The sequence below is a fragment of the Melanostigma gelatinosum genome (assembly GCF_949748355.1).
Source record: "Melanostigma gelatinosum genome assembly, chromosome: 4".
Classification (NCBI taxonomy): Eukaryota; Metazoa; Chordata; class Actinopteri; order Perciformes; family Zoarcidae; genus Melanostigma; species Melanostigma gelatinosum.
The window spans coordinates 13,600,845-13,624,045 of record NC_136637.1 but is presented as its reverse complement, the minus strand read 5'-3'; the positions used below and the strand labels follow the sequence as shown (position 1 = coordinate 13,624,045).

The 23,201-nt window shown below is 41.4% G+C and overlaps 1 protein-coding gene across 1 annotated transcript in view; it reads left to right on the top strand.

Annotated features, from left to right (window-relative positions):
* raver2 (ribonucleoprotein, PTB-binding 2) overlaps window positions 1-23,201 on the top strand; it is a gene marked incomplete at both ends in the record, with an annotated part of 55,612 nt that overhangs the window by 25,054 nt on the left and 7,357 nt on the right. Inside the window, 7 exons of the mRNA XM_079267014.1 lie at window positions 5,487-5,794; window positions 6,658-6,822; window positions 15,042-15,233; window positions 18,733-18,853; window positions 21,501-21,583; window positions 21,674-21,772; window positions 22,359-22,470. Coding sequence (XP_079123140.1) covers window positions 5,487-5,794; window positions 6,658-6,822; window positions 15,042-15,233; window positions 18,733-18,853; window positions 21,501-21,583; window positions 21,674-21,772; window positions 22,359-22,470 — 1,080 coding nt within the window. The remainder of the gene's footprint in view (window positions 1-5,486; window positions 5,795-6,657; window positions 6,823-15,041; window positions 15,234-18,732; window positions 18,854-21,500; window positions 21,584-21,673; window positions 21,773-22,358; window positions 22,471-23,201) is intronic.

Genomic DNA, 23,201 nt, shown 5'->3' with positions numbered 1-23,201 from the left:
AAATGTAGATGGGGAATGATGCTATTCGCATGTATTATACTTATCAATTATGTATTTGTACACAATTGTAAGGAGGAAATGCAAGGCATTACCAAGCATTTTTAAGGTCACCAAGAGAGCAATCCCTTACGGATAGAACTAATATTATTGAGCTTTTCTTCTTAGTCCACTGAGTTGTTTATTTCTGTGAGACTTCTTTCTCCATCTGAGACTTTTATCCAGGCCTTGGGGCCAAGATGAAGCAGCGGGACAACCTTCCACGCAGCACGGGGACCAGCCCCTCGAGTTTCAGGGTGTCCGCCTTGGCGTTCGTAACTCCCCTGTTTTTAATTAGCTCCTTCAACAGGGAGCGTGGCAGCAGAATTGCAGCCTTCGAGGTGATTTTAACAGAAGATTTTCTTTTCTTTTCCTGTGCCCCTACCCGCTCCTCATAGGAACACGCGGAGCAATCGACATGTTCGGAAGCGGAGACCCATAATTAAGACGTACGCGCTTTTGTGAATATTTTTTTCATGTATTTTCTTTCTTTCTTTTTGACAAAGTTCACTTGAAAACCCACTCGATAATGGGCAGGCTGTGAATTCTTTGATTATTTTGTCAGATATTTAAGCATCGTAGAGTTCTCCCTTTCACTGCTGGAGAAAGTATTGAGCAGGATTTCACGTCAGCCCCGTGAGAGAGAGAGAGAGAGAGCTTTAGCATAATGCCCAAACTATATTCTCTCCATCTCATCCTAATGCCTAATGTTAGGTAGCGTACTTAGCGGGTTAAAACCAGATTAGGCTCTCAGCTTAGTGTAAGAGATCCATAAGAGAGAGAGTGTGTGTGTGTGTGTGTGTGTGTGTGTGTGTGTGTGTGTGTGTGTGTGTGTGTGTGTGTGTGTGTGTGTGTGTGTGTGTGTGTGTGTGTGTGTGTGTGTGTGTGTGTGTGTGTGTGTGTGTGTGTGTGTGTGTCAGAGTATTAGATGGGGTTTGAGGTAATTGATTTGGGTGGAGGCGGTATCTGAAGACGGACAGAGGCACATGGAAACGGAGACGGAGAAACTGGGAGCGCAGTAGTGAGAGAGAGACCAAAGGACCGACGGCCATAAAGCCAATAGATGTGAAGGAATACGGTCGTCAAGAGAGCAGTGAGAAGAGTAGGCCCAAAAAGACAAAAATGGAGAGATCGATAGAGATGCAGAAGAGGGAGAAAGACGAGGACAGGCTGGCTGATGGATGCAGATACAGGGCGGTGGGGATAGATTCTGTATAGATGTGTTAGACCGATCCTGACCTTGCATTTGATCTGCCGATGTTGCTGTGACAACTATGAGGCCTGTGCAGCAGATGTCCCAATTGTTGCTCATTTCAACATCTTTCATTTAATTTCGAATATTTTCCATCCAAGACTCTGGCGCCTATCTGATGTGCACATGCACTGAGTCATAGATGCCCACTTATATTGTATAATGTATTACTACTTTGTAGTCTTTTTAACCAAATAGTGTGAACATGGATGTTGAGGGATTGGTTTGTATACCACGCGGACACAGACTGTGGCTTTGATGTAAGATAAAAGAGCCGATGTTCGTGTGCAGGTCGTTGGCGTTGTCCCGTGTAACAGATATTTTTAAGCCACCTCCAGATCTCCCGTCTGCTCCGCATGTGTGTTACTGTTAATGTTACTGTTTGATTTGAAGGACTGCACCAGAGTTCAGAGGGAACGTAGGTATTCTGCCAACATTGTGACTCGGTCTAGATTGTTTCCATATCGGCTTCCTGCATTTAAGTCTTAAATTATCATTTGATTAGTCAAAATTTAAGTCTGTTTTCAAGGGAAAATGCCAAAAAATAGTCTGTTTTCAGCCCCACAAATGTGAGTTTCCTGCTTTCTGTGTTTTATTTCCGTTATGAACTGAATGTCTTTGCAATGGAAGGACGTGATCTGGGGGAATTGTGATGAAGATTTCCTCTTTTTGCTCACATTTTATATACATTACAATTAATTGATAAACATAAAAAAATTAATTTAGTGATAATGTAAATTTTCAGTTGCAACCCTGTGCATTTTTATCGAGCTTTAAATCTATAAAAATAGTTTACACATTTGTCTCATGTGTTTTTTTTCAATTTGCAATTTAAATGTGAACTTTTTGTGCTTGTTTGGGTTGATGTTAAACTTGCGTGTTTGACAACTCCGTCTGACATGTAAGGGCCGTGTAAGACTTAAGGTTTGTGCCAACAATCTTAAATAGGAAAAACAAGTATCGTCAAATACCGTTTAGTAGGGGTGTAACGGTACGCGTATTCGTATTGAACCGTTCGGTACGAGGCTCACGGTTCGGTACGCATGACGAACCGAATACGTTTGAACAAAAAAAAAGAAAAAATTTAAAAAGCTTTATTTAACCAGGTAGTCCCATTGAGATTAAAAATCTCTTTTGCAAGATGTAAGTAACAATACAAGATGTAAGCAAGATGTAAGTAACAATACTACATAACATTAAGGAGCAGTTTTTGTTTTTTATGCTTATGTGTTGCTAAGAAGACTCAGGTATAGTTCCATCATTGTTCAAAGTCAAAGAATAACTTCATGATGTTAGTTGTAATGAATAAATATATTTTAAAATCAAGTACATTTCTCTGGCATTTATAGTTTTCTACTGTACCGAAACGTACCGAAACGTGGCTCCACCGTATCGAACCGAACCCAACCGTGTGAACCGTTACACCCCTACCGTTTAGGCTTCAAAAGCGGCTCTAAAATGTAGCGGCTGTGGAGGAAGGTTGTTCTAGTTGACGTAGATTCCCAACTGTTAAAAAAAGGATTTCAGTGCCAAATAGTATACAATACTTAGTTGTTGTGCTATTGCCTCCTCATAGCTCTGAAGCTCTGTTTGAAATGCCAAATGTATCTGTTTTAAAAGGTAGGGTTTTTTGGAATATACACTAATGATGGAGAAGTGGATTCTGACTCGGTCATGGTTTGAGAAGTTTCTTTTTGGGTTTTGATACGTTTTGAAAGTTGTGTGTGGAACAGTAGCCAAAGAGTATAAATAATCACCTCATTTATTATTTTCGGTCTTGCCGTTTCTCGGGTCTTTTCCATTTTTGACCACAGAACATGTGCACTTCAACACAGCAGGCACGAACACGAACGCCTCCACACACATTCATGCAGATTGAAGCGTGTAGGCTGTTAATGACTTGTTGTTTGGAGCTAAGTCTGGAATAGCATACCTTGATTTTCTTTTTTACACTGTTTGACGCTTAAAATGGTGCCAGAGACTTGATTGGGCTGCAGTGTCCTTTAGGTCAATCCTAAGACAAAACATTCCAGTTCCATGTTCAGTCCTTATTGATACTTTAAGATATCAATTCAATCAAAGTTTGAATTTCCTCCTCATTACAGAAAATGATCAAAAATAATTATTGTTTTGCAATATTTGTTCACATTTGCACAACAGAGTAACCGTTATGTCCCCGTATATTAATATTATCACGTTATTCAGGTTTATGATGAAAGCTTTTGTCTCTTGGATATTTGCTTCAGTCTCTATCATTTGAATACAGACTTAGCATTCACACTACAAGTTGTCAGGCTTTCACTTTCACCTGCAACATGTAGCACCGTTCACAGGAACACAGAACGGCGCCACATGTTGGGAGCTGGTATGAACAGTGATGAAACCCTAATTTAAGATGTGCAGGACTTCAGGCTCAGAATAACCACATGTGAGTTTGTTTGGGGACAGTGATGGCACGGGGACATTACCCTGCAGGTCAAACGCTCACAATGAAAGGACTGCGCCTGTCTGCATTTTTTATACGTGTTTTGTTCTGGCCGTGCTCACGCCCTCTGTGTTCTCTGACTTGGCATGGTCAGATGTTTACAATTCAAATGAATTCTGTTAAATAGTGCCATCTGATGAGCTGCATAATGCGACTTCACGTTTACCCTGCCGGCCTCTCGAGCAGGTCCAGCGCGGCCGCAGAAACATTGAGCTTTGCTGAGTGATGGAAAGTCTCGCGTTTTCCTCGGTGTGATGCAAATCGATGATTCTTTGGTCAGACGTAGCAGCTGTTTTCACAGAGCAAAGTGGGTTACTGCTGAGAAGTTATTTGACTTAATTGATAGTTGGGTCCAGTCAGCATTGTGCACATTCTGTATCTGGTCTTTGGTGAATTGCTTCATCTGGGCAGAGATCCAAGTTTCTCATCTTTTTGAGGGTCTATGTTTGTTACGTCCTCTGAGCCTGCTGTATTATTTACACGTTTGGTGTTTTTCTTATTTCCAATATGCAAGATGTGCAACACAAAACTCTCTGAACAGACCTTTTGTCTTTGTCAGTCACACTCGTGCACACATTAGTTCTTTAGCTGCACACTGCACATCAATTTATTACCAGCTCATTTCACAGCCCATGAATCCGTCCGTGGCTGTTTTTCATGCAAGGCTGTTTAAGGCTTTATAGGTTCTTTACGTTCACTGTGCTCCTCCCGTTCAGCCCAATTACACAGTTGTTTATGTGTGTGTGTGGTTTTATTAATGGGCCTTTACACTCTTATTTTATTCTTCATTGAGCTGGGTATTGTTGTTAAAAGGAAAGGAAGCCTGTTGGGAATTCTAAGCAAGGCTTCACTGACTAGATAGTAACTTATGAATACATATCAAAGCCTTCTCAATACTCGCAGGTCATATTGTCGACTTTTCTCATTTTGTAGGCAAAAACTGACCTCCATAGAGTTGATCACCTTTTTTTCATTTACGGGACTAAAATGAATATTCTTTCAAACACAGCCGACATTTTCTGTTTCAGGAAGGAAGAGAGATCATATTCTGCAAAGAGAACAGAAACATGAGACTTGGTGATTGGAGGAGAGTAGTAAAGTATATAGAGACTCTACTCTGCCAGTGACATTAAGAAATATTATCACTGGCATGAAAAAGAGGCTAATATTTGTCTTTAGGTATTGCAGTTTATTTGCTTGTAGTGTTAAACGTAGTATTCATCAGTATTATTGTTTCTCTGACACATGTATCAGTTTTCAGATTAGATACGGTGTTTATATGCGTGTGTCACAGTGGATTCCCCCTACATAGTGGCTCCCTATTGGCTTTCTAGCTAATGTGTTGTCTTTCTCTCTGTGTATCTGTCCGTCTGTCTTTATTACTGTCTGTCTGTGAATTTGGTTGTTTGTGCCCAAACTTGTATCCCCTATTTTTTTGTCACACACATTCGGCCTGTCATTTATTAATTTCTATTTTCATGCGAGTTGTTTTTTGCATGTTTATTTTGTTGACTGTGTGTCTCCATCCTGCATCTCCACACACTGCGTTCTGCCTGTTTTTCAATGTCTGCTTTGAATGTATGTTTGTGTTTGTCTCTGTCCGCTCACCTCTCACGCGTCCGTTTATGTCCGTGCGTCTCTTTCTTTGTGTCTGTTCTCGTCTCCGTCTGTCTTTCCCTCTCGTCGCTGTCTCCATAATGTCCCCTCCTCCAGCTTTTGTGACTTTGCTGAACGGGGACCAGGCTCAGGATGCCATCCACTCCCTCCATCACAGCACTGTCCGGGGACGCCTGATCAACGTCACGCTGCAGCCCACCGACTCCCTGCTCTGCCTCACCAACCTGCCCCACACCTTCACTGCCCAGCAGCTGGAGGAGCTGGTACGCGCCTACGGGAATATCGAGCGCTCCTTCCTGGTGTACAGCGAGCTGACGGGCCACTCCAAAGGATATGGGTTTGTTGAATACATGAAGAAGGATTCTGCTTCCCGGGCCCGTTCTGAGCTACTGGGCCGGCCCCTGGTATGTTGGAGCAGTTGTTAAAATGATCCTGTCATGTTTGATTATTTCAAAAAATTGTTAAGTTTCCTGTGTCCTGAGTACAAAAGATGCATTTTAGTTTGCCGGGCCAAACCAGGACTACACTTTAATTGAATTCACTTTACTTGAATTGGCTCGATTTGACAACAGCATAATTAATGCGATTTCACTTGAGTTGATGAAATTATTACCCCACATTTTTTTACAGGTAACTTATTGAAGCAATGGATTTGATTGTACTTAATTCGATTACTGGCCGACACAAAGTGGGTTACACATTTATATCGATTTAATTTAGCCCCAAACAAGTGAGTGAAAGAGGAGTGATACATTTCAGTCATTGGTCACATCCTCACATTGAGTTTACTTCCAAAAAACTTGGCTGAAACTTGTAAACATCATTTGGGTTTTTTGTAGACACAGAAAACAGATAATCAGTACAAATATGGGTTCTGCCAGATGAGTTGATTTCAATTTATCTCCTAAAATATGAAACTGCAGTTTGAACACATTGATCTGAGGGAGGGAACGCTGGACGAAAAACATCTCCTCATCGAATTCTAGTGCAGTTTACTTTAATAAATTATACTAGAGATCGTCTAAACCTCGCATGTCTGATTGGCTCAATCAGTGAAACTGTAGATGGATGTGTGCAGCTTAAGGGCTGATGAGCTTTCAAAATCAACACTTTTGAGCCAAGAGGATGAATATACAAAAGCAAGTGAAGTTATATTTCCCAACATTTTCTCACAATAAATGCAGAACGTAATGGGTGCTTATGCAGTGTAGGAGGGGAAAGCGAGTTCAGGGTCTTAAAAATCTGATCCTGTGTTCTGATTGTGCAGGACGATCGCTCGTTGATGGTGCAGTGGATGGACGTCAACCAGCTGAGCCAAGAGGAGAACCTGCACTCCAAGTGTCTGTGTATAAACCGGCTGCCGCTGGACCTCTGTGACTCTGAAGAACTGACCCAGCTCTTCTCGGAAACCTACAAACCTGTCTTCTGCCAGGTCTGTATTCATGCGTGTGTGTGTGTGTGTGAGATACGGTGTGATAGACAATTGTTCTTTCTTACCACAAAAACATCCCAACAAAAATGTGACGGGGACTTTAGTTTTCACTTCTCATACGATCAGATCTGCAAAATTGTGTATCAAAGAGGTTACGGCTCATCGAACATGTCTGTGAAACCAAAATATTAGATAAATGTTCGTGCCTTATAGTGCAGCAGAAGCTCTAAAAGAAAACGATATTCATTGATAACGTCTCTCAAAATCCACCAAAGTCTTCATGATAGTTGCGTCACTTTGAAAAGCTTCCCTTCTTCCACACACGATGATCAGTGGAACACCGCCAGGTGAGATGTGCCGTTATCACCCCACCCTTCAACCCGCTCCCTTCCACCCGCTCTGCTGTGTTTCAGTTCAGCTGAGTTATATACCACCCTGCCCCGTTGCATCCACAGCACCCCCACGTTCCTATTTAGACATCACTCGATAGGTATCTGTCATCTGCTGCATTACCAGTTATAGCTCCACCCCTTCGCCCCACTCCCACATAGAAATCAATACCCCCACATCATCCCGGTCCCATGATGCTTTGTGGGTGTTTCGCTCATGTTGCTTCACTGTTGCAGAGCCAGCAGGCTTTGACCTATAGTTCAGCGTTTTCTTTGTGTGCAGTATGCGCTTGCAAATGTGTGTGTGTTACTGGACTTCAGCGTGTATGCACTAGAAATACTTAAAGCACAAAGCTTCTGAAAACCTGTACTCCAATGAACAGGATGCTAAAACAACATATACAGGGATATGAAAACATACACGCTAGCTTTGAAACAAGTAGCCACAGTATTTATTTTACTAACACACCTGTGCAAAGCCGTTTTAATCATAACTGCTGTTTTGTATTCATGTGACGCACTCTAGGTCCACGTTTGTCAGCTGCTTTGGATTGATGCTACTGAGGATATTCTTGATTTCAATGCAGGAAAACACAAGCATTGTCTGAAAAGCATCACTCCTATTGCACCAGCTCTGTTTTAAGGGGCATACCCAGCTATTCAACCTGTCAGCGTTCCCATTTTCCACCGTAAAGATTGTTTTATTGATATATTTGTGCATCCCAGAGAGCTAGGTGTTTAAGCTGCTGACAATATAATCACAGCAAGTTTAAGGACATGCAAAGCTATGAATGATATGACATTTGCTACTTTGTTTGCTGCATATACATTTTTCTGCTATTATTACCTTATATCTTACTGGCGTCAGCTGCAGGTTGTCTTACAGAAAAGCTCTTCGTCCTCTGTGCACATAGGCCTCAGCCGTCTTGTTACTTTTGCTCTGTGCAGAGTGCATTTAACATGTGGCCTTGGCCCTCAGCGCTGTAATCCTGGTACCCACGTAAGGACCCTCCATGCAGCACTTTAGTTATCCAGCTGAGATGGAGGGAGGAAAGGGGAAAGAATGTCAACCAGATTAGAGGGACAACAGGATGGAGACAGTAAGGAGGGATGGGAAGGAGAGAGGACAGTGCTGAGAATGTCAGACCTATTAGAGAGAAGATGGAGCGAGGGAGGAGAGGGCAGACAGTTTCAGGACTAATAGGGGGATGGAGAGAGGTGGAGTGAAATGGTGAAGAGAGGTAGACTGTCAGTCACGGTGAAAAGATTGTTTGCATATTTTTACATGTAATGATGATGGCTGACGAGGAGACAACAAAAAGCATCACAGCAGCTGAGCCGAGTGAAACAAAATGAGCTGTATAAGAATGTGGGAGGAATCAAAGGTACTTCTGAATGCTATGAAATAATGCAGCAGGATTATGAAAAACAGATAATAAAAAGGGATGGATTTATATGCAGATCGATTGAAAACTGATAAATTACCCCACTTTTTGACAATGCAGTTGCATTGTTTTATTCAGAAGCAACATAAAATGCTAGTTTTGAATATAAAAACAACCAAAAATTGCCCCCCCCCCCCTTTGGGGGAACCTGCAGTGTTTTCTTCCAAGTTTTCTTCAAAGAAAGAATAACTCAAAGATAGGTGTCACGTTTAATGACATATTTTGCTGCACACAAAGATAATGAAAACCCTCCACAAACATTTGTTTGTTGGTGAATTTCAACTTTGATTTAGTGGAATTGTTTCATGCGGCATCACCCAATCTCAAGAGTAATGGTTTATTGATCAGTTTTATCTGGAGACTTCCACTTCTAAATTATCTTTTTAAATAATAGTCACACTTTCAGTCTTTCATATACACATACACACATCCCTCCAGGTCTCTTCATTAAGATCTGTACAGTTAAACTGGTCTCTTACTGTGTTTACATGGACGTGAATAACCCATTTCTGAGGATTATCCCTGTTTGGATCATATTCGGGATATGATGTTTACATGAGCACAGAAGTATGCGTGATAAATACGAGTTACCTGGTTACGGATTACTGCGTTCTATTTGTGCAGGCGCTGTGATGTTTACAAAAACAAACCAGAGATGAGAGCGAGAGGAAATATTAAACACTACACATTTACCACCACTTGACAACTTCATTACGAATCTCTCTTCCGGTCCGATCTCCCAAAGAGCTTACGATAACATCTCATCTTCATCATAACCTCTTTGGGTCGCCAACAGCTGTTTGCTCTGAGCACATTTACCATATCTCTCTCTCAACCACGCACACTACGAACTGAAAGCAGAACCGCTCCGCTCCTCTCATAACACTGTCCTCCACAGCGGCGTGAGTCTGTCACCGTCACTACGTAGGACAGGGGATCAGTGGATGAAGACAGGCATCCTCTTTCATCACCGAAAGACAACATTTTGTTTCTTTGTTGCTCCAGAAGTGAGACGCTTTCGCTCCTGACATTTTTTTGTATTTCTGTTATGTCACTTGACTGAAGCTCTCAGAGACTCTAAGAGGATGCTGTGTACATGCAACAGTATCCCGGTTTCTATCGGAGTACTCCAGCTGCATGAACGGAACAAGGGCTTATACCACTTTCTGAATACGGGAGATGGTGTGCAAACACATAAACGGGATACTCTGAAAACCCGATCATAAACAGGTTATTTGTGTCCATGTAAACACACTCACTGTGATGGGTCACGTACCTTGCTTCACAGAAGGCTGTGACAGGGCTGTCGTGACCTCATCACTCAGTTCAGACAGCGGATGTGGCCGTTTAAAACACAGACACACAAACCCTGCCGGTGCCTCAGTCAGCATCTCTTAGCTGGGGACCACGAGTTGAGGTCAAGAGCTGTCACACACACTGATAACTAGCTTAGCATCTTTGGTTTCTTTTCTGCACTCTTACACACGCACACACACACGCACGCACGCACACGCTCCTGTACAAAATGCATTGGGGGGAAAAATGTTTAATTTATATTTCTGCCATTAAACCAAATATACTTGCTGATGTTAGGCAAAGGGAATTCTTAAAGTCAGATATGATACATTTATGAATATGGTGTCTTCCGATGCAATCAGCATGTCTTGTGATTTGATCCCCAGGTTGTTGTTTTTTTTAACCCCCCCCCCCCCCCCCCCCGCCCCCCGCCCAAAACTCTGCATACAGGGTTTTATATCTCGATGAAATAATGTTCTATGGCAGGCTGAAAAAAATGAACAAGCAGAACATGAGGTTGTCAACTGCTGTTAATTATGCAATAATTCAAGGTACGTCAACTTGACTCATTTGGCAGAAGTGTTTGATTACATTGTCAAAAATCAGGGATGGCAAGTAATGTTTCAGTACAAGTCAAAAGAGTTATACAAACTAAATACCTTAGCATCATTCTTTGGTGTGCTGGAAATGAAACTACGCTACATGAACATTATGCAGCAAGCTACATTCATCAGTTTGCATGTACGATACATACACTGACTAAAATCATGATGATTGCATACTTATTGGACATGTTAATTTAGATGTTACATCATGACAGAAAAACCTGCTGTGATTTGCACTCCATGCCATGGACCTCATGGTGCAGTGGGTTCGTTTAATTAGTTATTCAAACTCTACTACCTGTTTGCCAAAACATGAAAGATTGCATTCTGTTAATTGGGCTGATGTGGGGTCATTACCATTTGGAATTTCCTCTGGGCCAATCTGTTTTAGATTTACGTCAATGATAATTAACAGGATGAAGCACCAAATTAATGCAGTGAATTACTAAATTTCTAAATCATACCTTGAAGACAAGGCAGAGCAACTGTCAGACATTACAATGAGATGTCCACGATACAAAAGAGGTTCCAATTGAAGAAAATGTCATTGTAACAACATGTGATCAAGGTTTTTATGGGACCTTTAACATTCCAGACCGTGCTGAGTGAAGATGAAGAAATCTCTCAGCTCTTCAGTATCAGACATCTTTTGATTTTTAGTATTTTTTTGTCACGACTGAGAATGGGCACACCACTGCTCGTTGCAGCTGCCTTATGTGTCAAACTATGTGGATAATGTCAAAGCTACTTTATGGTTTGTGCAGCAACGACTGTTTTCTGTCTGAATAAGTAAAACATCAAAACTTCATTTATTTTTATTTTTCTGAGATATACATGAACCAAATGAGCATATACAAGGCTCACATGCAGTCCCCACACGCCTACCCTACATTTACATAATGGTTTGTGCGGATCTAACTCATGATTGAATATATTTTATATAGGGTGAGTGCAATCTGCGAATTTGAGTAGAGAGAGACTCGCTCAGAGACCCGCTCAGTCTCTCTACATTATTATTATTATTATCTCTACATTATTACTCACGCATGCACACAACACACATAGTTGATTGTATGCCGAATGCCATTCGCACACAATCCAATTAGAATCCAATCTGATATATAATGTGTGTTTTGCAGTTTACTCACTCCCACTTCGGTCTTATTTGTTGTGAAGAACAATGATTAGCATGTGTTTCTTTATTTTCCCTCCTGTCTTTGCTGGCTCATATCCTCTCACTCTCTTCACTTGTCAGTTCCTTCATCAATCACTGATGTTTTTCTCCTTCACTCCTCTTCCCTTCTCTCTTTCTCTCACCGCCTTCTCCAAACTCCCACTCTCTCCTTCTTCCATTCATCCATCTCTCGAGCGGTGGAGTGGTTCAGGTCATCTCCATACAGTTTGCTTAATGTATGCTGATGATAATAGCCTATCGACCTACTCCTCCACGCATACATCCATTTACGTCCCTTGTTCCCTCCATCCATCCATCCTCTGTTCAGACCGGAGGGAACAGCAGACGAATGAGAGGAGGGGTGAAGGGCCACTTGATTGAGCGCTGATGCTAGCAGGCATCTGCACTCAGGCTGAGAAAGTACAAATACATTTGTCCCCCACTGATTCGTAATCTGTCCATTTTTTACAATGAAAATGTCTGATGACTACACCGCATAGAAGTGTGATGATGTGATAGTTTTATTGTGTTTAATTGCAATCACAAATCCTTTGAAACTTAGTACTTGAGTGTGCTTTCTTGTAAATGCTGTAAATATGACTGATTAATTGTTATTATCACAAAAACATAAAGAATCCAGTGGTACTTGGTGCTCTATGATAATAAGCAGAATATATTTGGATTTTTGGCTGTTGATTGAACAAAACATGCAATTTGCAGATTACCTTGGCCCTTTGGGAAGTTGTTTTCTGATATATATCAACAATATAATGAGAATGGTAATTAGTTGTAATCCTGGTATATATGAAGCATCCTCTGTAAATACAGTGGGAAAGGGCCCTGGGTAACATAATATAAAGACAAGAAGATGGTCCTTGGTTGCAAAAAATGAAAATACAAGTCATTATACTTGTGATCATACTAAGCGGGGTATTTTGCAGTTGAAAAATAAACTTGTCAGTGCTTCTTGGGGGACAAAGAAAGAGTCACTTTCTAAATGACATCAAACAAATCTTTGACGTTCCTTGTTCTCACCACCGTGATCACAAGTGCTGCTGTATCTAATAATCTATCATCAGCTGAGATATGCACCTGGCAAAATTAGTAGTCCAGCTCTACACTAAATGCTCAGTATCTCTTACAGAATATACAATTACTTCTTTCAATTGTATTTTACATAACCATGACATTTCAATAAATACATTTTAAGAGCTCAGGTACCCTTGATCTGAGCACCAGATTCTTAAACAGTCCCAAAAATTGCACATATCCTGTGAAAGGTCAGCTAAATCAGGCACTCGTGTATTTTTGCAGTATGTTTATCGGCCACTACCAACAGTAGGTCAAGTGGTGCATTTTTTTTAAACCGTAAGCCATTAGCGTTCAGCCATTGTCATTATCCAATATCATCCATTAGCTTTAAGCTATTAGCCTGCCTGCATTATTTAGCTGCTCCTCACACACTGGAAATGACTGAACCTCCGAGACAGAAAACTCTATCGTCTTCGGAATTGTTACTGGTCAGCATTACTGTCTGGCCAAGGAGAGATCTCTTCTATTGACCAGTTCCCTTGAAGAAAATATGATGACATTGTTCCACTAGCTTTCAATGATGTTCACTGGATATGGCCATCAAATTGTGAGCAGAATGTCTTCATTTGGATTAGAACAGTCCACATTTTGGTTGCTTTTACACACTGTGTGTGTGTGTGTGTGTGTGTGTGTGTGTGTGTGTGTGTGTGTGTGTGTGTGTGTGTGTGTGTGTGTGTGTGTGTGTGTGTGTGTGTGTGTGTGTGTGTGTGTGTGTGTGTGTGTGTGTGTGTGTGTGTGTGTGTGTGTGTGTGTGCAGTTGCACCCTGGAGCACTGCAGAAGAGGATGTATCTCTTACATCATGTCATTTTTAATCTATCCTTTTGACAAAAGGAGCTGAGACGAGCTCTTTTACCTCCACCATGACGCACAGTTATCTGGCAGTTACTTTCTGACACAGACACCTCACACTCATTCATACACATACAATTAAAAGTGGAAATTTGCATATTTGCCGTCCTATCTGTTGGATCTTGCTGTTGTGTTTTGCGTGCATTTGATATGTGTTAGCCCAACGATACTGAATTAGCCGCAGTGAGCTAGCAACTGTGGACCTGTAGCTGGTTTGGCTGTCTCACATGACATCACCATGGTAGCTTTGGCTTCATAAATACTCTCTGGCGTAGAGTGTGTTTTTGCCATTTCATCCAAACATAAAATACCCGAGTACCAGTTAACATTCCAGATAAATGGTACGGAATATTATTATTCCTGGATGATGCAATGAACTCGATGCAGAAATGGAAACAAAAGGCTGTTAGCAAGGACCTCATTTGCTTCCTCTGTTGACTTTTAAAAGACAGAATAAGTTAAAGTAATGTTTCCAGGCATTTCACTCTCTTAAAGATATTAAGCAGCATGCGGCTTATATTAAATGATAAGAATTATAAGTGTCTTCTTGCATATTGAGGAGAAAACCCTGTCTTATACACAGTCACTCCATTCAAACAGCTCTTGGCTCTGTTTTTTACTCCTGCAGATAACCAGTGAGGTCATATAGGAGAAATGGACAGTGTATATTAGGCTTTAGTGTCAGAAGTAAGGTCTTTTGTCAAGATTCAACAATCATACATGAAAAAAAATCAATCTTAGATGAGATAGAGGTGTCTACTTCCTTCCAACAGTGGCTTCAGTGTTCCATGTAGTGTTTGGCACAGTTCTTGTTTTTGCACTGCTGGCAGCAACAGATTCATCGACATTGCTGTGTCCATCCGGAGTGAATGCAGGTTTTAATTTGGCCCACTTGCTCCTAACTATGAACATCTCAAGTGAGGCAGTTCATATTTTCCATCTATCTGCAACTACTTGTGCTGTTGTGGGTTGCAGGGGGCAGTTTATCACTTGACTGACACACAAACACATTCACAATCACTTTTCTTCAGATCACTTAACCGACATGTTCCCTGGATTATGTGAGGGAATCCAAACGCCAAGTTTGAGGAAAACATGAATACTCCATACAGAGCTGGTTGGCAGATTCAAACCCACAACCTTTTTGCTGTGAGGAGATTGTGATAGTAACAGCAGTAGTTATTTTACAAAATGATGAAGAGGGGAAACATCTTAGTCAAACTAACAAAACGCAGTTCCCGCAGAGGTAAATACAATAAAATTGTCAATTATCAATACCAATTACTTCACGATGTGCTAAGATTTCTGACTTTGATAACTCACTTCCCAGCCCTAATTTAATTGAATGCTATTATGTTTTTGTTCCAGCTTGCTCAGGATGAGGGCAGCCCGGTCCGAGGTTTCGGTGTGGTGGAGTACGAGTGCGCGGAGCAGGCGGAGGCTGTGCTGGTAGAGATGGACCGAACACTGGTGGGAGGACAGGAGGTCCGTCTGTCACTCTGTACCCCCGGCACCTCAGGGAGAAGCACCCTGGCTGCACTCATCGCCGCCCAGGGTATGGTGAGTATGAAGCACGCAGCATATGTTCAAGAAAACATTGATTTTCTTTGTAGAAACATGTCCTCAATTCTTAAAGTCTCACCAAAACATCGGACTACCCAGGGTTACATGTAAACAAGCAGACATGCTATTTGTGAAGCCAGTGCCTCCTGGTTGTTGCACATCCTGCATTCAAATATCCATATACCCTCTGGCTGAAATAGTCCTTGTAGCTGTGGCATCCCTCCCACACTGTGCTGTGGTAGCAGAGAGACACTGACATGATAATTATAATTCTATAGACTGATTGGGCTCCTCCACTGTCTCCTACTGCCTAAAATAAGCCAAATTCACAGCACGGTATGACACTATGCAAACTCACGCAGACATCCAAATGCATGCAGTGGCCTGACATACACAGCATGTAAATACAAGTGATAAGTGGTGGAAAATAAACAGTGACAGTACAGTCAATCTGTTTATATGCAATGATGAACTCACAGGTGGGAAAAGTGGACAAGTAAAATTCCGGGCTGAATTTCAATGCTTTTGCAATCAAAATCAATCGCATGCGTTGTGTTTAAGTAAAGGAGTGAGACTGACTGAGAGTACTGGCCTAAAATATTAGATACATGTTTGTTTTTGTCGAAATTGCATTTAAAACGTCTTAAAAAAGGACCAAACCTAAATGTCTTGATTGATTCACGCACCTCTGCCTCTCTGTGACTCATAGTCTCTGTAGAGGAGAGTCGTGGTCATTGAGGGAGAAACTGCTTGTTGACTAAATGTGCAGTATTTTCACCGGCTGATCAGACTGTTGATGATGGCTGTTAGTACACCAATCCACTGGTTAATGCTCGTTCTCTTGGTAAATGTTTTTTTTAAACCGTAAACTGTAGTTTTTCATGCTATTTACATAAACTATAAAAAAAATTGTATTCATTTTTTTTATGTATTGTGATTATTTCATGTGTATCTAATATTTTACGATGTATTTCTTGTTCAAACAGGGTCTTGTAATCAATGTGTTAATTGTGAGCCATTACAGTAAATACAGTACATTATATGGTAGATTTAGTAGGTTTTCTTATTTGCTTTAATACATGGAGTCCAGTAAAGTTCAATAACCCAAAGTTAATACTGACACTCATTCACAACGTCAGTGGTAATTTATTTTTGTTTGTTTTGCACATTTAACAGCCTATAGGCACAAATTCAAACAATGTTGCTCCTGTCACATGGAAAGCTTCAATTATATTTTCACATGAACTGCAGCTTTACGGTTCATTATGAGTTTCCCATGGAAAACCATTACAAGCCTGCTGCTTTGCTCTCATCACGTGATAAATAGTTTAGATTGCTGTAATTGAGCTTATGGAGGGCGACAACTTGAAGGCAGAGGTCGTAGCTTTCAAACACCCAAACTGAAACACTGTTCAGCCCATTTTGACACGCATGCTTTTAGCCCAGTAAGGGTGCTGTAATTTACTCATTCATGAATTTCAAACTGCTATACTTCCACTTTAGAGTTGATTCTGACTGCTGAATTCTCTGTGTGATTCTATTCCCGGCTGTTGCAGAACAAGAGTTATCAGGTGCAGTAAAAGAGGTCGTGGCCTTGAGACGAATGGGTTGAAAATGACAGGTTGAAAAGCAGAGCAGTAACCGCCACGGAGTCTGAATTGCAACGAAGAGGATGAAAAGACATTGAAAGAAAAATGTGTCTCTGAATAAATTGTCTGAGGAAGATGAGGCAGACGTGAGGAGGAAGGAGTACATCAACTCAGTGAAAGAAAGGGGGGGGGGGGCTGGGGATTGGTTGAGCAAGGGATACAAATGGGATGGAGGAGGAAAGAGGGGACCGAAAGCATTTACATTACTACCCCAAGGCTCTTTTTGAGATTATTGCAGTGAATGTGAGCAGCTGGTAAAAGAAACCTTCAGACCTTCAGAAAGAGATCAAGACCTCCTACTCCTGGCTACTGTTCTCCTCTGAGGCGATCCTCTCATTTCTGCAGTCAGTTAATATGAATGTGAACGCCAGACCAGATGGCCTCCTCCTCCCTCCTCCTTTCTTCTTCCTCCATCCCTCTCCTTACACGACACTTCTTGCCTTCCCTACTTCACGGCTCCCTTACTTCCCTGGCGTGTGTTTGTGTGTGGGTGTGTGGCTGGATTTTGTGCCAGTAGCCAAACAGACTGATGCATGCTGACATTTTCTCCAGCAGAAAGAAAAGAAATGATATCGCTCTCCTCCTCCTCCTCCTCCTCCTCCTCCTCCTCCTCCTCTCTTTCCTTGAAAGATGCTGTCAGCTACGACTGGCCTTGATTAACGGCAGCACACGCACGCACGCACACACACACACACACACACACACACACCAATTTCCCCTGCTATAACACACAAATACACATACTGTATTTGTGCAACAGACTCTCTTCCTCACTTGCTGACAGGCTGGAGTCAAACGCTGTCCATCCTTGTCAGTAATGCTCTCTCTTCAGGATGTGACGGGGAGGAAACAAGGTTGAGTTGAGCTGAAGTCATGCTGTATGTCAGGGGCAGACAAGGAGGAAACATCACCGTCCTGCTAATGTTATTTTTAAATTGCCGTGTCTTTGGGCCAGACAGCGAGTACTGCCGCCACACTCTCAGTGCTGAGGAGGACCTACAAGGGCTGCTCCATTCGATTTGACGCAGTCTAATTCAATAGGATTTCATTTGAGTCTGTTGAATTAAATTTCGCAGCGTAATGAGTGATTCAATTATTTGGGGATGTGCCCTACAGTATGTCTTTCTATTCAATGCAAGTCAGCAAAGATTTGTTAAGTTCCAGGAAACTCGGCTCATTCAAACCATTCTCTCCACCCATTTTCCTCATTGTTGATCTCTTTGCTGTCGCCTGTCTAATGAAGGGGAAATGCCAAAATACTCTTCGTTTAGAACAGTTAATTAAAAACTGTTAACTACATGCAAGACTACACCATTCTTGTACATGACACATTTGTACATTGTAGGTCAGTCACAAGATTGACATGCTGCACCCTGATCACAGAGATCAATTTCAAATGACATATTTGGCTTATATATGTATTCCAACCTATATGAGCTGCATTATTTGTGTAGGTGTGGAAACTGGTCCAATGCTGAATTTGAGACCTGCTCCCCCCCCCCCCCCCCCCCCCCCCAACATGCCTTTAATTTTTTCATTTCAAGTTTGTATTTAAGCTTTTTCCTCCCAATTCTTTTCCGGCCTTGTTTTTCATAACTCTTTGCCCCGCTGCTTCTTTTGTGTTTCTCAAACAGCTTTTTAGTCTTTTCTTTTGTGTCACAGATTTGTCTCCCACATTCCCCTCTGTTGACATAGCAGACATATCCCGCTGCTGTAAACCAGTGTAAGGATTAGTACAGCCATCAGGGACTCCTAATGACCAGATCAAAACACAAACTCTACACCACACACACACACACACAGTCTCATTTTTCCTTCTCTAACTTCTGTATGTGTTTCCATTCCAGATTCTGAGTAATAGGAAAGGTCTGCTACCAGAACCCAACTTAGCACAGCTGTTGACCAGTATGACCAACCCTGCTGCCCTGCAGATCCTTATGAGGCCGTACCACACTGGTAAAAGAGGAGGTATGACTGTGAATTACAGTCCTCATGGATTTTCACTCGGTTTTAAATCTTACAACTAATACCCCAGAAGTTATGATATACAGTCATGATATTAAAGGTGCAATGTGTCACACGCCAAGCATTTTCTGCCTGCAAACTCTGTTTCGCAAGTCTCTGCATTCAGACACAGGCTTGCAAGCTCCCTTTAACAATCTGTGCGGCAAATATACTTGGGCGTGTGTGCAAGTATTTGTACCGCTGGGGTTTACACATGCTGAATTTGAGTTGAAACACAGCTGCTATAACTGACCTACCAGGGAAGTAGTACCCTTCTCATTTCTAATACTTTTGAATACACAAACAGTCAAAACGTATATGGACCAGGGATGTATTGTTGACTAGCCTTGGGGCAGCTCTTCTTCCACTTCTTCGTTCTCTCTTTTCATTTTTTCAGGATTTCTTTTAGCCCGCTGAATTATGCATAGTGACAATTCATCAGCACATGTCATGTATTGTACAATACCTTGGGCTATTGGTGTGCAACGACCATGTGCTAGCTTGCCCTGACATACTTTATCTAGAGCGGAATGGATGGGAGTGCACTAGAGGAGAGACACAACTGACACAACAGAAGTCAGTGTCGCGCATACCTTCAAAGATATCGGTTTGGTCTGAAAAACACATAAGCACCTGTACAATAAAATGACAGCAGTGTGAGAAACCATACAATGGCTCTGCTGTAACATCTGCAGAGGAAGTCTGTGAATGTAAAGCGCTGTGAGAAAGTTAGTAAGTGGACCTTGATTCAAGATTTCTTTGTCAAACACAAAACATGATTCACTTTAAATTTAGATGTTTAAATTGAAAACCATTATACTGTACTTGTTTCTGTTGTGTTTTTTTTAAATCATAAATTGTGTTTGCAGCTGATGCAGGTCCCTTAGTAACATGAAACTAAAACTTTCACCTTAAAAAATAGTATATTATATCAAAATGACATTTACTGCACATTTTTGAGAGATTTTAAAACGAATCGGCGTCCTGAACTCAATCCTTTGATTGGTCTTTCGGCTCCAGAGGGGTCTTGGATAATAATCAGAGAACCACTGTAAGAGCCTGTCCCTCGGTTAGGCACCGCTATACTCTGTAATCACCTCGTCGACGGCTTCATTATTTGATGAATGGCTCAGGTATTAAAATGAAATCATGTGACATTAGTTGAACAAATGAGAACAGGAAGGGGAGAAGGTGGGGGAGAGCTCTCTTAAAAAGAGCACACGCAATGTCTGAAATTAGCACCGTGATTAAATGTTCAACTTTCTCCACCTAGTCTGGAGGAAGCTACCATTAGCATTGACTTTTACATTAATTACGAGGAGGCCTTCAGAGGAGAAATAGACACTCGCATAAAAAAAAACCAAAGGATTGTGTGTGTACTCTGTTTGTGCATATAGGTGTAGGGTGGCAATCGCCTGAAGGGGAGAGAAGCCTTGCTGGTATGAATCCTGAACAGAGAAAACGTGTTGAAATGTGTGAATGTGGGCGAACCCTCCGAAATTATAGAAATCTATTCACACTTCTTTTTTACACTAGCTTAAACCAGCAAGCCAAACTCGTTATAATAAATGAATGTTAGTCAATAGAAACCTACTTGTTGTTGTTATGGGAATTCGGTAAACAAGAGTATTGATTTTGCTTTTTTTGGAAGGAAAGGCAATAATTGGTGCACAGTTTTAACCATTTAATTACATTCCCCAGTGGCCATGTTGTCTTTATCACAGCTATGCATCGAGCTAAAGACGCTTCTAATAAAAGTCTACAACACAGCAGTTGGCTTTTGAGGTTTTTACTTGAAGTAAAACTGAGAAAACAAATTCAATGATAGGCATTGTAAGTCATTACAAATCAGAGAACGATGGGATTCCATAAACAAGAGTAGGACCAACAACTGAAGACAAACGGTTGCAAGAAAACTATAAGAGTAGATACTTAAACTCTCGTGCCTGAATAAGCACAGTATCATCGGTTCTTGATCAACATTAAATCCCAGTAGGAAGTGCAGCAGAGTAATTAATGTAGTAAACATACACACAGAGTACACAACAGTAAACACCTAATAGTCAATCCAACAGTAAATTACAACCGTAAACACTCCTTCAACATCAGTCATCTGGGGAGTAGATAATAGATCTAACAAAATGGTGAATGTAACGATATCAGTTCAACTGCTAAACGTTGCTATAGCAAGAGAACACTCTTACATTTTAGCATTGTATAGATACAGACAAGTACTTCTTGAATTGTGAAAAACAGCCGCTGAGATGAAGCTGGAGTCTGTTTCTGTTGTTTTTGAGGAAACTGTCGGTACACTTAATAAAGACAGACTGGTTGAAGTTTTCTTTCTCTGCTTTTCTTCTCTGTATTGATTATTTTTGTTTGTCTGAGCTTCCTTTCAATTGCGTCTTCAACTTCAAAATGAGGTTTAAACTTGGATAAAGTTATGAGGGAGGGAGTTAGCTCTGTACGAACATAATATCTCGAAAAAACTGATGGATTGGTTGTCTGACGAGTAATTAAGCTCGTTGAGAAGATGATTGATGAATACATTAGTGGAAACTAAATCACAAAGACAAGCGCTGATGTTTTTATTTGTTGTTTGTGGTTTTAGGGAAGTACGGGCGTCACACCAGCCTGCCGTTCCTCAGACCTCCTCTCACCACCGCTCTGCTCACACTAGGAAAAGCACACCAGGTCCCAATAACATCAACGCCTTTTTGGTATTGTTTTTGTGTGTGTGTGTTGATGTGTTTGTTACAATGTCTATTTATCTTTACCTTGCAGAATGCTATGCTGGGTAATGGACTAGTCCTCCAGAACCTCCTGCATATGCAGCTCGCACAGCAACAGCTTCTTCACATCAAAGACAAACGCATCAGCAGCGTAAGACACCGCTTTGTGTTTGATCATTTGCATAGGTTAGTGGTGAGGGTTAGACATAGTGCATATGTGCATATGTGCTCTTACATTCTCACCTTCAGCACTTGATGCACGATGAAACTAAACAACCTCAAAAATCCTGCAACCTAATTGCTTCTTTTCAGTTTAAAACGAGACCTTGCAGCGTTGCAGTTTCCCTCTACGTTCTGATTAGCATATTTTAAAATGTCTCTTTGTTGTCATTAACTGGTGATGTGAATGTTAAAAGTAGCAGGTACTGACGTTTGGTATTCTTGATGTTGTTTAAGAAACTGTCTGACAATTCAGAATCCAGATGATGAGAATCCTGTTTATGCTTTTTATCCAGTACATTTGCAGGCTTTTTTTTTTTTACGCTGCTCTCTAAATAATATATGCATTTGTAATAGTGTAGAGGAGAATGTTTAAAAGGAGAAAATATAATGATACATACTGTAAACATTTAACGTACAGTTATTTCCTTCTGTGGTCTAATTGATACTGTATGCTTCTTTCTCCTACTTTCTTGACATAATCTCTAATATCACATACCTCCCTCTCTCCTCCACAGGTCTCCAGTCTGCTCGGGGACCCGTCCAGGCTGCTGATGCAGAAAGCTTTGTCTCTGCGGCATCCGGGCCTTGTGCAGCTGGGGAAAGGCCTCCTGGGAGACTCGCCTACAGGTGAGCCGGGCCGAGCATCGTCCAATGACTTGGTGCCATTAATGCGAACTAATGTGACCATAGTGAGACCTGCAGTGCACCTCTCACCAGTGTTACTGCTAATGCTGCGCTTATCACATTCGTTTTAGTTTACTTCCCGTTCTTTAGTCATTTGCCATTGTAAGAGCATCTGAAAACGTCCGATAAATTAGTTCTGCAGTAACGGCACCTTTTTTGTTTTTCTTTCCTGTAAAACAAAGCGGCACATACAGTACCGCCTCCTCTGGTAGAGGGACAGGTGGCACATACTGTACAGTAATGTCAACTATAGGCTGGCACTGGCTCTGTAGCTTCACATCAATGATCTCTTACTTTATTATCTCAGCTAGGAGGATCATGTGATTGGTTGCTTGTATGCGTGCATGTGTCCCTCAATCATAGTTTGTTGATGTTGGGTGCCAGGGTTGCCCTTTTGCAGATTCCTGAATGGCTCACAGTTGTACATTACCGTACAACATATCCCCAAACTGAAGTGTATTTAAAATTCAAATCTCCATCTGAGAGGAGCTGTGTTGTTTAAAATGGAAATTATATATCACAGACACGTGCAGTTGTGTGTGTGTGTGCTGAAGTATTTGTGTGTCCCTCTTTGATTGTGTGTGTTTGTAATGTGAGGCTTTTAGCAGCGCACGTGTCTGCTGGGATTGTTAGCTTCAGGCGCGTTAGAGTTGATTCTCTTGTTGTGCTGTGGA